The sequence below is a fragment of the Lolium perenne genome, chromosome 4, assembly GCF_019359855.2.
Source record: "Lolium perenne isolate Kyuss_39 chromosome 4, Kyuss_2.0, whole genome shotgun sequence".
NCBI lineage: Eukaryota > Viridiplantae > Streptophyta > Magnoliopsida > Poales > Poaceae > Lolium > Lolium perenne.
Genome location: NC_067247.2, coordinates 396,294,116 through 396,309,883, shown reverse-complemented (window position 1 = coordinate 396,309,883; position 15,768 = coordinate 396,294,116). Strand labels below are relative to the sequence as shown.

Here is a 15,768-nt window from a genome sequence, read left to right as displayed (position 1 = left end):
TTTGGAAGTTTTCCAGCAGGCCAATTAATCCTCAGATCTAACAAATCCTATATGTCCGCGCACATGCGTACTCAAGTTGTGAAGAAAGAAATTGTTTTTCAAGTTCAGTGTAAAATGTTAAACGTAGTGGTTCGCAATACAATCACGGAAGGACAAGTGGAACTGAATCCTAATTTCATGTAGAGAATCTGGAGAACCATGACAGAGAGAGGAACACATCGACAATGTCTGGAGTGGCTCACCGGGAGAGTCCTTGCGAGCTGGTCCTCGCATACTCTCTTCCACCCGGCGAGGCTCGGCGAGAGCTCGGCGGTGAGAGGATCCATGGATGCGCTGCTTGCAAGCTTGGGTCTGGAGTTTGCCTGGCGGCTCCGTGAGCCTGATCGATCGAATCAGTCCTATAAAGGCAGAGGCGTGGTCACGTAGACTTCCGGCCGGTTCTTTTTGTTTTTTCTAAACCTTTCCGGTTTTCCACGTAAAGGAACCGATGCCGACGGGGACTCTTTGTTTCTCTATCGATCGAATCTCTTTTTTGTATGCAATATCTTTTATGAATTATATTTTATTACTCAAAAAGTTTTAAGTATTATACTCGATCAAACTAAGTTAAAGTACAAACTTAAAAAGCAAAATACATATCAATGATGAGAAATTGTAAAACTCCTAAGGTGATAGAGGACATATTTGAAGATTATGTTGTCATCCATATTGGGATAAAATATCCTTCGCCGCATTCTTCGACTGTTTAAACACTTCCGTAAAAGGTTGCGATGATGTACATATAACTATGCACGATGTGTAGCTGTGCATTGGTAGATAACGTGCACAAGAAAAAATTATCATTACATGATTTTGACTTCGTTTCAAAAAAAATTCTTATTTGAGTCATAATTTAGTACAGTATTGGTTTTTGGGCCGGTCGGAAGTTAGATAGCTATACGCGCTAGTAGTAGTTACGTTAGTAAACTTAGTATCCATGTTATTTTAGGCTAGCTAAGCTATTGCCGGACAGAATTATGGGTCTGTTACGATTGGGATTAAACTTGGGATGTTCCATGTTACAGTCCAAACAACACGGATTATATGGGTCAGCCATAGCCGCAAACATCATGGTTCTATGACCAACACACACACTCTCTCGGTTCCTCGGGATGAAGAATAGAAACGTCAAAGGACACACACTATGGACTCGCACGCGTACAAGAGCTTGCGGCGCACGCACTAGAGCCGAGAACTCAGATCGAGGGGACATGATGGTGGGTCATGTGCCAGCTCCCGGTGTGGATTTTTTCGATAAAGGGAATATATTAATATCAAGAAGATACCAATTACATCCAGCCTCTGTAACAACGCACCACCCTAATGGCACTACGGATGCACACAGCCAAAAACAAGAAAAGAAAACTAAGAAACAAAAGTCCCGCTACAGTATCTCGTGCCTAACAACAGCAATACATCCACCGCCAAGACAACACCTGAATTACACACTAGTCCCCGCTCTCAAAACAAATATCTCCACCAAGGACATTGCCAGGCACAACCAATTAAGGCCAGACCTTGGGTTTTCACCCTGAAAGGTAGGACTCTGCACTTCACCTGTGTTGTCGCCCCCACTTTCATACCGCTGCTGTGAAGCCCGGAACACCAAGCAAGTCCCTCAACATCACAAAGACTTGAACCTCCCTAAGCTAGTCCTCCCCTCCGGCCTTCATGAAATTCTCTTCTTCCGACTTTCATCATGGATCCATAGTCACTTGATGTCAATCAAAGAAAAAGAGCTTCGCGCCGCTCCCTCCAGAACCAATCGGTCGGAATAAAAACATGGGTGTGCACGACCGAATACCTCTGATCCAACAAACTCCAGGCAAAAGCACTGTTACATTCATCGGTGGAGCCTTCCGGAACTCAACACTCCGGCCAGATCACGAGTCCAGGCCTCCGGTAGGTCCTCCTCTTCACGCAAGAGAGGTCCTAGGACCGCCGCCTTTATTCAGGTCGCTCCCGGTGTGGATGTGTCCTGCACTTGCAGAAGATCGAGGGACGGATATGATCATGGCCGCACAAGGAAACCCGGCCGAAATATAGACATAAAAACAAGTAACTTATGCCTACTACACGCTTCAAGAGGTGAAGGTGAGCCCCGATCCCTGGAGCTTTTCCTCGACAATGGCATCCATGCGGCAGGCCATCTCAGGCGTCATATGGTTCACCCAGTCCCCCACGACCCCTTTCCTGAAATAGCTTTGGTGGGCAAAGTTGAACTCCCCAGTGCTTCCTATTTTGTTTCCTTGGAGGCCTCTCATGGTGTCGATGCTGCACAACTCGCAGATCTCCATGGGCAACTCCGCCGCCTCCTCGGCAGCCGAGAATGGCACCCCAAGGAACCGCGCGAGGTCTCGGACGGCGCAGACCGGATCGACTAGCATCTTCTCGTACCTCAGAAACAGGACTCCATCCGGCCTGGCTTTGCTGGCCCTCCAGTATCCCAGGACGTTCTCCCAGAACGGGCCGTTGGGGTTCTTGCCATCGCATATCAGCTCGAACAGCTCCGAGAAGGAGAAGTTCACCCCAGCTCTGTTGAGGAAGTGCCACAGGGAGACAACCATATCCTTGGGCTCCCTACACGATCGACATCCCTTGTTGGTAAAGAAATATCGAGAGAAAAGAAAAGACAAAACAAAATACATACCTGCAGACAAATACGGTCTTGGAGTTGGAGAGGGAGCGAGGCAGCAGGGAGTAGTGCAGGTGCGTGTGCATGAGTCTTGGCGACGGCAGCGCCTCCAGCTTGGCTTCGTGGCCGTGCAGGAAGACTTCCTCCATGTAGGGGACGCACTCGTGCGGGTTGAGGCGGCGCAGCGGGTGGTCGGCGGCGGAGGGCGGGTAGGAGGAGCGCGCCATGGTCGCGAAGGTGAGCGACTTGATCCAGGTCGTGCCGGACTTGACAGGGCTCGCGAGGAGCACATCGCCCGGCCGCGACCTGAAGCGGCGCTGGAGGGAGATGAGCCCGGGAAGCACCGTGCCCAGCATCCACACACCCTGGTACTGCCGCAGCTCAATGTTGGGGCCCGTTGTTTTGCTCGGCAGGGAGGAAACTATGTCCGCGCTCTCATCCGGCGGGGCGGTCACCATCTCGCCATCGTCCTTCCAGTTCAGGTCCTTGAACGCTACAGGCCCGACCAGGCAAGACGTGTCTAGAGCAGCCATGCGTGTGCTGCGTGGTTGGCTACTTGAAACTTCTCGCCGCACGACGGGTTACTTATGTACGATCCGGGCACGACGTGTCTAGATCCAGTCTCATATGTGCACCAGGCACCTGCATGCGTGGCGAGCCGTCGCGAGCGCGCGGCCGGCTTCGGGCGACGCGTGGGATTACGCCGTCGCTGCTGTAGCCATGCCTTCAGCGGCGTGACTCATTTTGTCCGAGACATGTACGTGACTCCCAAAATCATTTTCTCCTTTCCTTTCTCTACCACTGAAAGCGGTGCAACCGTGCTAGCTAGTAGTATAAGAAAGCGGCCAGCGTTGCAGAGCTGCTGCCACAAAACGCCCAATACTCTTTGGTACTCTTTGCTATGTTGCCAACCTGTGCTGACAAACGGGTACCGGTAATAGTTACATATATAGTAGATGCGCCGAGCGTGTTGCTCCCTGCACTGAGAGAGAAACGGGTTATTAGAACACGGGACATCTATTGCACGTACGAAATACTAGTTACTCCTTTCCGTAATCTCTCATAAATTTGACCAACCTAATATAAGATGTGTATATTACAAAATATATATTATTAGTAATTTTAGATGTTCTACTTCTCAATGATATAATTTTTGTGTTGTACATTCATGTTATGTTGATGAATTGATGATCTAAAAACACATGATGGCTTTATAATCCCTAACCGAGAGAGTACCTCTGTATTTAATTTGGCCAGACGATGAATCCAAAACTTAGACCAACAAACTATCAACACCTACATCTTAATAATGTGGAGATGGGAGAATCAAAATGTGGAATGTGAGTGTGAAAAAATGTTGTTTTCAGTTATTGCACCTTCATGAAATCACTACTGGAAAAAGGTTTATAGCCGCAACAGCACCCGTGATGCAAAACCGAATGTCCGCCGGTGGTAACCCATACAAGTGACGGGCAAAAAGAATTTCTCGCTGGTACATCGCCATGTGGTCTCCACGATGCCTAACGCTGACCCTCAAAATTAAAACTACGTCGTTGGTTGATAGTGCACTATTTGCGGGCATCACGGATCTGGTGAGCAATGGAGACAAATAAAAGAAAATTGTCCGCCACTGGTTCATACCAAAATTTAGTGACACATTTTTTTCGAACGGGCGTCAATGGTTATATGTACAAAGTTGACGAGCAGTTAGAGTATATCATCGATCGATTTTCACTTTAAGTAGCTATGTTTGTATTGTTGGCTTCGTTGGCAAGATAGGATGTATATGTAACGATCAGAGAATGGCATACATCGCTAGAATGTTGTAGCAACCCAACATAACAAGCAGCAACGCGGCACGGCGACCTAGCAAGCTTCATCGGCTTTCCTCTTTGCATCGTGATATCCTATTTGCAGCCACCGATTAGTTCGCAAAATCAACTGCTTGCCTTTGATCAACCAGCCGTTTAAGACCCATTATTTCCGTGCCAATCTATAAATTAATCCTCTTTTCAACTTCTTGCTTGCGGTTCCACACTCCGGTTGTTATATTGTGATCCAAATTCATATACTAAAGGGAGGCTAACTTCTGACGAGCGGAGCGAGGCCCGTCGCCGGAGGCTTGGGCCAAAGCGTTGCCACCGTCTATATATATTCCCTGTAAGCCGCCGCTAGGGTTGAAGTCGCATCATTGTACACCCACGGCGTTTGTAAACACCACCGAAATAGTGAAGTTTTGCTGGCTGGCGCCCGTGGTTTTTCCCTTGTGTGTTGCAAGGGTTTTCCACGTTAAAATCTCGTGTCCCCTGCAGTGTTTTACCTTTCGTTCTTCGTTTATTGTGCATCTCGATTATAACAAGTGGTATCAGAGCCCGTGTTCTTTGGATCTAGGGTTTACGAGATGTCGTCACTGAAGTTCGATCTACCGCAGCTGGACTACACCACGAGATTTGCTTTGTGGCAGGTGAAGATGAGGGCGATTCTCGCCCAATCTTCAGATCTGGATGAAGCGATCGATGCTTTCGGCGAGAAAGCGATGGATACCTGGACCGATGCGGAGAAGCGAAAAGATCGTAAGGCTTTATCGTTGATTCAACTCCATCTGTCCAATAATATTCTACAGGAAGTGCTGCAGGAGAAAACCACCGCCGAGTTATGGGTCAAACTAGAGGAGATATGTTTGTCCAAGGATCTCACGGGCAGATTGCACGTGAAGATGAAACTGTTCTCGCATAAGTTGCAAGAGGGAGGATCGGTAATGAATCACCTATCTTCCTGGAAAGAGATTGTTTCTGATTTGCAGTCTATAGAAGTTAAGTATGAGGATGAGGATTTAGGTCTTCTTCTTTTATGCTCGCTGCCTAATTCTTTCAGTAACTTTCGTGACACCATATTATTGAGCCGCGACAAACTAACCCTCGCGGAAGTTTATGATGCTCTCCAACAAAAGGAGAAAATGAAATCTATGGTGCAGGCTGAAAGTTCGTCCTCCAAGGCGGAGGCATTAGAGGTCCGTGGCAGGACTGAGCAGCGAGATAACTACTACCACAACAACAGAGATAAGAGCAAGGGCGACAGAGGTCGCTCAAAGTCCAAAGGACGTGACAACTTCTGCAGGTATTGTAAGAAATCTAACCACAATATTGATGATTGTTGGAAGCTGCAGAACAAGAAGAAAAGGAACGGAACTTACCAACCGAAAAATAATGATGGTAATGGTAAGGCTGCCGTTGTCACCGGTAAGGGTGAGGCTGCTGTTGTTGCTGGTAGTGATAGTTCTGATGGAGATTGCTTAGTTGTCTTGGCTGCATGTGTTTCACGTGATGATGAATGGATTCTTGATACTGCATGTTCGTTTCATATTTGCTGTAACAAAGATTGGTTCAGTTCTTATGAGTCTGTGCAGAGTGGAGATTTTGTGCGTGTGGGGAATGACAACCAGTGCAGCATTGTTGGCATTGGTTCTGTTCAGATCAAGATCCATGATGGGATGACACGCACGTTGACAAGAGTGAAACACATACCCTCCATGGCGAGAAATTTGATCTCTTTGAGTACCCTTGATTGTGACGGGTACAAGTACAAAGGTGGGAACAAACTTTTGAAGGTATCATCAGGTTCTCTCATTATTATGATTGGTGATATGAATTCTGCGAAATTATATGTCCTTAGAGGTAGCACTTTGCCTGGTATTGCTGCTGCTGTTAGTTCTGATGAATCTAGTAAGACTAATCTTTGGCATAAGCGTCTTGGACATATGAGTGAGCTTGGCATGGCAGAATTGGCAAAAAGAGAGCTAATTGATGGCTGCGATTTTGGTAAGCTTGAGTTCTGTGAGCACTGCATCTTTGGTAAGCATAAAAGAGTAAAATTTAATGCTTCCGTTCATACCACCAAAGGCATTTTAGATTATGTACACGCTGATGTTTGGGGTCCGTCCCGTAGAACTTCTAATGGTGGTGCAAATTACATGCTTACTATTATTGATGATTACTCAAGAAAAGTGTGGCCATATTTTCTGAAACATAAATCTGATGTTTTTAATGCTTTTAAGAAGTGGAAAGTTATGGTAGAAACCCAAACTGAAAAGAAGGTTAAGATACTCCGTACTGACAATGGTATGGAATTTTGTTCAAATGAATTTGATGAGTTTTGCAGCAATGATAGGATGGTAAGACATCATACCATTCCGTACACCCCTCAACAGAATGGCGTGGCTGAACGCATGAACAGGACCATTATTTCGAGGGCTCGCTGCATGTTGTCTAATGCAAAGATGCATAGAAGTTTTTGGGCTGAAGCAGCCTCCACCGCATGTTATCTCATCAACAGGTCACCTTCTGTTCCACTTGATAAGAAAACTCCAATTGAGGTATGGTCTGGTTCGCTCTTGATTATTCAGATTTGAGAGTTTTCGGTTGCACTGCTTACGCTCATGTTGATAATGGAAAGTTGGAGCCAAGGGCTGTTAAGTGCATCTTCCTTGGTTATGGTTCAGGAGTTAAGGCATATAGATTATGGAATCCTGAAACTAAGAAAATTGTGTTGAGCAGGAATGTCGTTTTTAATGAGGCGGTTATGTTTAATGATAGTCCGTCTACTGATATTTCTGATGCTATTGATTCTCCTGATGTTTCTGATGATGAGCAGCATAGAATTGGCGTGCAGGTGGAGCACGCAAAGGAGAATGAAAATGTGGTTCCTGAAACCAACAATGATGATAATGATGTTCCATCTTCACCACCCATTGTTCAGCGACAAGCACGGTCTATTGCTGCTGACCGCCCTAAGAGAAATATTACACCTCCTACCCGATTAATTCAAGAATGTGATATTGTTGATTATGCTTTGAGTTGTGCTGAACAGGTGGAGCATGATATTGAACCAGCTACATATACTGAAGCCATTGCTTCGGTTGATAAAGAGAAGTGGGTAGGTGCGATGCAAGAAGAGATGCAATCCCTTGAGAAGAATGGCACATGGGATGTTGTGCCCTTGCCTAAACAAAAGAAGGCTGTCCGCTGCAAGTGGATATTTAAAAGAAAGGAAGGTTTGTCTCCTAATGAGCCTCCACGGTTTAAGGCAAGGTTAGTAGCAAAAGGTTTCAGTCAAATTCCAGGTGTTGATTATAATGATGTATTCTCCCCGGTTGTGAAGCATAGTTCTATTCGTGCTTTCTTTGGTATTGTTGCTATGCATGATCTTGAGCTTGAGCAGCTAGATGTAAAGACTGCTTTTCTGCATGGTGAGTTGGAGGAGGAGATATATATGGACCAACCTGAAGGTTATATTTTGCCTGGTAAGGAGGATCTTGTTTGCAAATTAAAGAGGTCCCTTTATGGTCTGAAACAGTCGCCACGACAGTGGTATAAAAGGTTTGATTCATTTATGCTTACACATGGTTTTGAGAGATCTCAGTATGATAGTTGTGTGTATATCAAGTTTGTTAATGGATCACCTATTTATCTGCTGCTATATGTTGATGATATGTTGATTGCTGCCAAGAGCATGAAAGAGATCAATATTTTAAAGAATCAATTAAGTAGTGAGTTTAAGATGAAGGATCTTGGTCCAGCTAAGAAAATACTAGGCATGAAAATTAAAAGGGATAGAAAGTCTAGTTTGTTGTTTCTTAGTCAGGAAAAGTACATTCAGAAAGTTCTTCATCGTTTTAATATGCATGATGCAAAGTCAGTTACTACTCCTATTGCTTCTCATTTCAAGTTGTCAGCTTTGCAATGTCCTAGCTCTGAAGATGATATTGAGTACATGTCTCGAGTTCCCTATTCTAGTGATGTTGGTTCCTTGATATATGCCATGGTTTGTTCACGCCCTGATCTGTCATATGCTATGAGTTTGGTCAGTCGATACATGGCTAATCCTGGTAAAGAACATTGGAAAGCTGTTCATTGGATTTTCAGGTACCTTCGCGGCACACCAAAAGCTTGCTTGAGGTTTGGCAGGATTGGTGAGGGGCTCGCCGGATATGTGGATTCAGATTATGCTGGCGATTTGGATAAGAGAAGGTCCCTCACAGGTTATGTGTTTACCGTTGGTGGATGTCTTTGTTATTGGAAGGCTACTTTGGCAGGATGCTGTTGCACAATCTACTACCGAGGCTGAGTACATGGCTATTGCTGAGGCGGGTAAAGAAATTTGTTTGGCTGAAAGGTTTATATGTTGAACTTTGTGGAGATAATTCTTGCATTAAGTTGTTCAGTGACAGTCAAAGTGCTATTTATCTTACTAAAGATCAGATGTTTCATGAGAGGACAAAGCATATTGATATTAAGTACCACGCAATCAGAGATGTGGTTGCAAAAGGTAAAGTGAAGGTATGCAAGATAAGTACTCATGATAATCCTGCTGATATGATGACTAAGCCTGTCCCTGTGTCCAAGTTTGAGCTTTGCTCAAGCTTGGTTGGTATAACTGTTTAGCCCAAGTGGCTATTGGCGCCAGCAAGTATTTTCTTTGTTGATTCAGGTGATTGTTGAAGTTCATGCTACAAGAAATTTGTCTCAAGGTGGAGTTTGTTATATTGTGATCCAAATTCATATACTAAAGGGAGGCTAACTTCTAACGAGCGGTACGGATCGTTGCCACCGTCTATATATATTCCCTGTAAGCCGCCGCTAGGGTTGAAGTCGCATCATTGTACACACACAGCGTTTATAAACACCACCGAAATAGTGAAGTTTTGCTGGCTGGCGCCCGTGGTTTTTCCCTTGTGTGTTGCAAGGGTTTTCCACGTTAAAATCTCGTGTCCCCTGCAGTGTTTTACCTTTCGTTCTTCGTTTATTGTGCATCTCGATTATAACACCGGTGATTCCATTTCCACCCCACGATTGGAACGAAGCAAAAAAAAGTAATCGGAAGGGCATGTGCAATGATTAATAAGATTGTCTTATCTTAATCCCTACCAAGTAATCAAGATATATATAATAATAAAATATGATGTACAATAGGTTATTTTTTAGTCTTATCTTTAGTAACGAGATATCCTAAATTTGTGGTGAGAGAGATTAGGCTAAGAGATGATATCTTAGCTAAGAGAAGGCAAAATCTTTTTTATCTTTTTCTTTCCTCCATCTCAACATTTATCCTACGTGACACTGCTAAGATATCACCATTGTACATGCCCAAATAGGTACGCCAACAGCATTGCCGTCTGCATAGCTAACTGCCATCAAGAACCAATGCCGCAAAGGTAGGAAGAGCTGCGCGGCAGCAGTGTAGGCCAAAGGCAACAGCGAGGCTGTGCTGACGGTAGCCCTCTCGGTGCAGCTCTAGATATGCCTACGTCATTGATGCACTGACGGCGCCCTTTGGCATAGGTGGCGCTGTGCCGAGAACCGAGATGTGGTGATGGCCTTTTTCTAGCGGTGGGCGGAGGATATGCCGATTGCCATTTGGCCGTCGGCACAGCTCCATGCCATCAGCGTTTGGCCGGTTTCCTGTAGTGCAAGCATATGCTATTTCATATTTTCTGCGATCTGCTAAGCTTCACACCACATTATTACCAAACAATGAAGAAACAGCCATGTGGCATTGCAATATTGCATGATGCGTCTCGTTCTACATAGTGCAAATCAACCAAACTGGAAACAGTCATGCAATAGATACCGGGCATAAAGTTGCTAATGCTAGAAGTACTACGAAAGCGTGATTCCAGCAGATCACCTGAGACACATAAGCACGCACTCTAGTGACGGTAATTAGGACAATTAACACATGGCGGAAGTCGCGCTCTATAATGAAGAGTGCAGTTATCCTTGATGCTGTAGTCCGCCAGTGTGAAGTCATTTTCCAGCGGCTTGCCAGCAAATGACAGGATCACGTTATTCAGGTGAATACCCTCCACCTGGTGAATCTTCTCCTTGACACTTTTTATGGTATCTAAGCTCTCAACCTTGAGCGTTCCGTGCTTCCCTATCGGACTCATGAGGTAGATGCGCATCAGTCCAGATCGGAGACAGAGGACAAGGTCGAGATTGGATTTGTTCCAGATGTCATAATGGGCCAAAGTATGTTCACCCTTCAACATCTTCTTGTTAAAGCTGAGGCGCTGCTGGGCCGGGTCAATGCTATACTCATCTTTAATCCTCGCCATGACACTGTCGATAGTATCTGATCTATTAACGTAGAAAGAACTGTCCAGCGCCTGGATGGATATTTGAATCATTTCTTGTAGGTGGCGATGAAGGTTAATAGTGGATCCATCCTGGATGCCATAATCAGCCAGAGTACGGCTAAACTCCAGTACTTGCTTCCCCTCAAAGATAAGACGACGTTGATCCGGAATCTTTGCCTTGACAGCATGGATGGTATCTGATGGATTAACCTGGAGGGTGATACTGCTGCCACTGAGGGTCTCCACAGAAATCTCCATATCTCCACTCGAACGTTGGAGAAGATTAAGAATAGACTTCTTTTGGATTTTGTAGTCAGCCAAGGTGCGACCATTGTCCAGAATCCTGCCGGCAAAAGTGAGGCGCTGATGGTCTGGAAGGATTTGCTCCTTGTCATGAATCTTAGCCTTGACATTGTTGACAGTATCTAAACTGTCAACATCAAGAGTGATAGTCTTGCCAGTGATGGTCTTAACAAAGATGCGTATCTGAAAACCATCATCAAACATCAAAGAATTCTAGACATAAGTATGTTTCATTGATATTTCATTAAATCCGGCAAATGGCAAATAATAAGGCCACCTCCGTACTTATCATAATAAGGCCACCAGTCATTCCAACAGATAATAGAACCGATAAGTTAAATCTACTAATAAACCACATATGATAAGTACAGCAACTTAAATACCTCAGACGCAGTGGCGGATGCACTGTTGTGTACAAACGTCTTTCCTGCTAAGATATGCATCAGCGTAGATTGGAGAGAGAGGACAAGGTCAAGATGGGATCCATTTGTAATGTCATAATAGTCCAATGTACGGCTGCCTTCCAGCTCCTTCTTGTTAAACATGAGGCGCTGCTGGGCTGGATGAATGCCATGCTCATCTTTGATCTTCGCCTTGACCTCGTCGATGGTATTCGACCCCTTAACATAGAAAGGATTTTCCAATGCCCTGATGAAGATTTCCATCCTTTCTTGGAGCCGGAGACGAAGCTTAAGATTGGAACCATCCTGGATGCCATAATCAGTCAAGGTACAACTGTCTACCAGTTGCTTCCCGTCAAAGATAAGGCAATGTTGATCCCGAATCTTTGCCTCGACAACATTGATGGTATCTGTTGGATAGACCTGTAGGGTCATCATCATGCCACTAAGGGTCTCCACAGAAATCTCCATCCCTCCACGGAGGCGGAGGACTAGATGAATGGTAGACTCCTTTTGGATGTCATAGTCAATCAAGGTGCAGCCATCCTCCAGCTGCTTGCCAGCAAATATGAGGCCCTGCTGATCTGGTGGAATTCCCTCCTTGTACTGAATCTTAGCCTTGACATTGTAGATAGTATCTGAACTCTCTACATTAAGAGTGATGGTCCTGCCAGTGAGGGTCTTAACAAAGATCTGCATCTGAAAACGAGCACCAAACATCAAATATTTTTAAACATAAGTCAGTTACATTTATTTTCATTAAAGCCAGCAAACCACAAATGATAAGACCATTAGTAATTCCAACATATATTAGAACCGATAACAGAGATCCAGAAGTCGGAATGGACAGGAAGGACCGAAGGACTACTGTTGTTGCATGATATCTACAAGTCAGTATAGAGTCTGTGTTGTCGCATGAATGTCCAGATCAGAATGATTGGGACGTTCAGTCATTGACAATACTCGTTACCTAGGAATAAATGACCAAGAGTAATGGTCATTGACAATACCCATTCGGCCAATGTCGTTATACGCTCCTGTGGAACTTCCTTCAAACTACCACTGTCTATGGTCCTACGGATAACACCGAGAAAGAAGAGTTCCTTAATGAAGTTATCGCTGCCAAGCCAGCAGAAGACTCCAAGTGGCTCATCATCGGTGATTTCAACCTTATTTACCAAGCGGAAGACAAGAGCAATGATAACCTTAATTTCCGAATTATGGGGCTTTTCAGAAGAGCCCTAGTGACATGCCAACTTAAGGAGTTGAAACTTCATAACAGAAAATACACTTGGAGCAATGAAAGAGAGTCCACAACTCTGGTGCGTTTGGAATGGGCCTTCTGCAACGCTAGCTGGGATTTAGAGTTCGAGAATCATGTGCTTCACGCCTTGTCGTCTTCCCTGTCGAATCACTGTCCACTTCTCCTCTCCAACCAAAGTGGGCCGCGGAAGCCTCCCCTCTTCCGTTTTGAGTTTTTATGGACCAAGATGTCGGGCTTCAAGGAAACAGTCCAACGTGCTTGGACGGTGCCTTCTTCCCACACTCAGACGGTCCACAAGATTAATCACAAGCTCAAATCTACGGGCGCTTGGCCTGAAATCGTGGAGTAAAAGCCTTTTCTATGATTGCAAGCTTCAACTTCTCATGGCCTTAGATGTCATCCTACAACTAGATGTTGCCCAAGAATCTCGAGCCCTATCCCCGGAGGAGAGAGGTCTCCGTGCTGACCTCAAAAGGAGGGTTAAAGGCCTTGCAGCTCTGGAACGGTCTCGCAAACGGCAAGCCTCCAGAATCCGATATCTTCGCGAAGGGGACGCAAACACTAAGTTCTTCCACCTTCGGGTTAATGCCCAGAAGTGTAAGAATCACATCATAAGACTCAAGCACAACGATGGATGGGCCTCTACTCATGACGAAAAGGACAAGCTCATCTTTGAGCACTTCTCCCGTTCCTTGGGGCGTCCCCCTTCTCGCCTGCTGGACTTCAACTGGGGGGTTTTAAACCCTACGGCACACCCCTTGGAAGACCTCGGCCTTCCTTTCTCGGAGTTGGAGATCAAAGAAGCCATTGAGGATTTACCTCTCGACAAGGCTCCCGGACCTGATGGTTTCTCTATGGCCTTCTTCCATTCCTGCTGGGATATCATTAAGGCTGACCTCATGGAGGTCATAAACGCCTTCTCTGAGCTCTCAACGCAGAACTTCCATATCTTAAACACCGCCAATATGGTTTTGTTGCCGAAGAAGGATGGTGCGGACACTATTACTGATTTTCGACCTATTAGCCTCATCCACGGGATTCCGATGATTATCGCCAAAGCCATGGCACGTAGGCTCAGTCCTAAGATGAACGAGATTGTGTCCCGGAGTCAAAGTGCCTTCATCAAGTCCAGAACTATACATGACAACTTCATGTATGTCAGAAACACGGCTTGCAAACTTCATCGCAGCAAAACACCAGCTCTCCTCATCAAGCTAGACATCGCAAAGGCCTTCGATTCCACTCGATGGGAGTACTTGTTGGATCTTCTACAGCGCCTCGGCTTCCCCACAGATGGAGGGCTCTCCTAACGACACTCCTATCTACGGCCTCTTCTCGGTTCCTCCTTAATGGAATCCTAGGAAAGAATATCAGACATGGCCGCGGTCTCAGGTAGGGCGACCCCCTCTCTCCACTCCTTTTTGACATCACCATCGACCCGCTACAAAAGGTTCTGCAGGAGGCTACAAACTCGGGGCTTCCTCATGCTATGTCGGGCGGTTTAGAGGGTCCCAGGGTCTCTCTTTACACGAACGATGTTGCTATCTTCTTGTCCCCCACAACTCACGATCTGATGGGGCTCGCCAATATTCTTCAACAGTTTGGAGAAGTCACGGGGCTGGTGACTAATGTGATGAAAAGCTCCATCACCCCTATTCAATGCGCCAACATAAATCTGCAGGATCTCTTAAAGAACTTCGCAGCTGCAATGGCTCCCTTCCCCATAAAATATCTGGGATTGCCTTTCTCTCTTGGATGGCTCAAGCGGGCAGAACTTCAACCCTACATCGATAAAGCGGTGGCGCGTCTTAACCCATGGAAAGGAAGGTTCCTCAACACAGCTGGTTGCACCGCCCTTGTTAAATCGGTGCTTTCCACTATGCCTATTTTTCTGTTGACTGCCCTAAAAGCAGACAAGGGCATCCTGAAAGCTTTTGCGAAGATCAATCGTGGTATGCTTTGGGCTTGCAAGGAGGCTGTCAGTGGGGGGGAATGCAAGGTCAACTGGCAGAAAGTCTGTCGGCCAAAAGAGCTTGGTGGCCTTGGGATCCAGGATCTGGAAAAAAATTCTCGCGCCCTGAGACTTCGATGGCTCTGGTATAAATGGACGGCGCCGGAAAAACCTTGGGTTGGCTCAGAAATGCCGAACGATGCCGCTGACCAGGACCTTTTCAATGCGGCAACCAGGCTCTCCATCGGCGACGGCGAAAAGGCCTCTTTCTGGTCCTCTTCCTGGCTCAACGATGCCCCTCCTAAGGACATTGCCCCTCTGATCTTCAAGACATCTAAAAGGAAGAACCGGACGGTCCGTGACACCCTTCAAGATCAAAATTGGGTGACCGACATTTCGACCGAGGCTTTCACAGTGGATCGCTTGGAACAGTACGTCCGCCTTTGGGATCTCACTGCGAACGTTGTTCTTTCTCCCGGCACTGAGGACTCCATTACATGGACTTCAACTCCTAACGGGTGCTATTCAGCTAGCTCCGCCTACAAAGCTCAGTTCATGGCGGCTCTCCCTTGCCCCTTTGGCAACATCGTTTGGAAGACCTGGGCCCCTCTGAAGTGTCATTTTTTTGCATGGCTCGCGGTCCAAAACGGCCTCTAGACCACTGACCGTCTTGCCAAAAGAGGATGGCCACATAACCCTTCCTGCCAGCTTTGTAGATGCTCCCTGGAAACGGCCCGACATATCCTCTTCGAATGCCGATTCGAATATGGAATGCAGCGGCGTCGTGGCTCTCATGTCCGGACCTTGCCTCGTGCCTCAACACGACGAGACAGAAGGTTTTAGACTACTAGCAAGCCATTGCGAAAGTCCCACCTCCTCCCCCAAGGGCCTTCGGACAGCCATCATGCTTGTCTCCTGGGAGATTTGGAAGAAGCGAAATGAGCGAGTTTTCAACAACAAGTCGTCCTTACCCTCGGTGATCATGCATAAAATTAGGGAGGAAGGCAAGAACTGGATTCTTGCCGGTGCTAAGGGTCTAGG

General features: G+C 46.1%; 2 protein-coding genes across 2 annotated transcripts in view; both read right to left on the bottom strand.

The window, feature by feature from the left end:
• The window catches only part of LOC127348256 (polyubiquitin-like), a 192,636-nt gene extending 179,388 nt beyond the window's left edge, over window positions 1–13,248 (bottom strand). The window contains exons 1-3 of the mRNA XM_071819571.1: window positions 13,240–13,248; window positions 11,551–12,211; window positions 10,407–11,290 (exon numbers count right to left, since the gene is read on the bottom strand). Coding sequence (XP_071675672.1) covers window positions 10,407–11,290; window positions 11,551–12,211 — 1,545 coding nt within the window. The 5' untranslated portion in view covers window positions 13,240–13,248. The remainder of the gene's footprint in view (window positions 1–10,406; window positions 11,291–11,550; window positions 12,212–13,239) is intronic.
• LOC127297630 (cytosolic sulfotransferase 8-like) lies at window positions 2,095–3,207 on the bottom strand. Its single transcript, XM_051327940.2, has 2 exons — window positions 2,690–3,207; window positions 2,095–2,619 (listed from the first exon to the last, which is right to left on the bottom strand). The coding sequence occupies exons 1-2, from the start codon at window positions 3,205–3,207 to the stop codon at window positions 2,121–2,123; spliced, it is 1,017 nt and encodes a 338-aa protein (XP_051183900.1). The 3' UTR covers window positions 2,095–2,120.
• Window positions 13,249–15,768: the final 2,520 nt, after the last annotated feature.

Bases quoted from the DNA above. Each gene is read 5' to 3' on its own strand.
- LOC127297630 (XM_051327940.2), bottom strand. From the start codon at position 3,207: ATGGCTGCTCTAGACACGTCTTGCCTGGTCGGGCCTGTAGCGTTCAAG. The intron at 2,620-2,689 runs GTATGTATTTTG...TCGATCGTGTAG, and splicing joins AAGACCGTATTTGTCTGCAG to GGAGCCCAAGGATATGGTTG.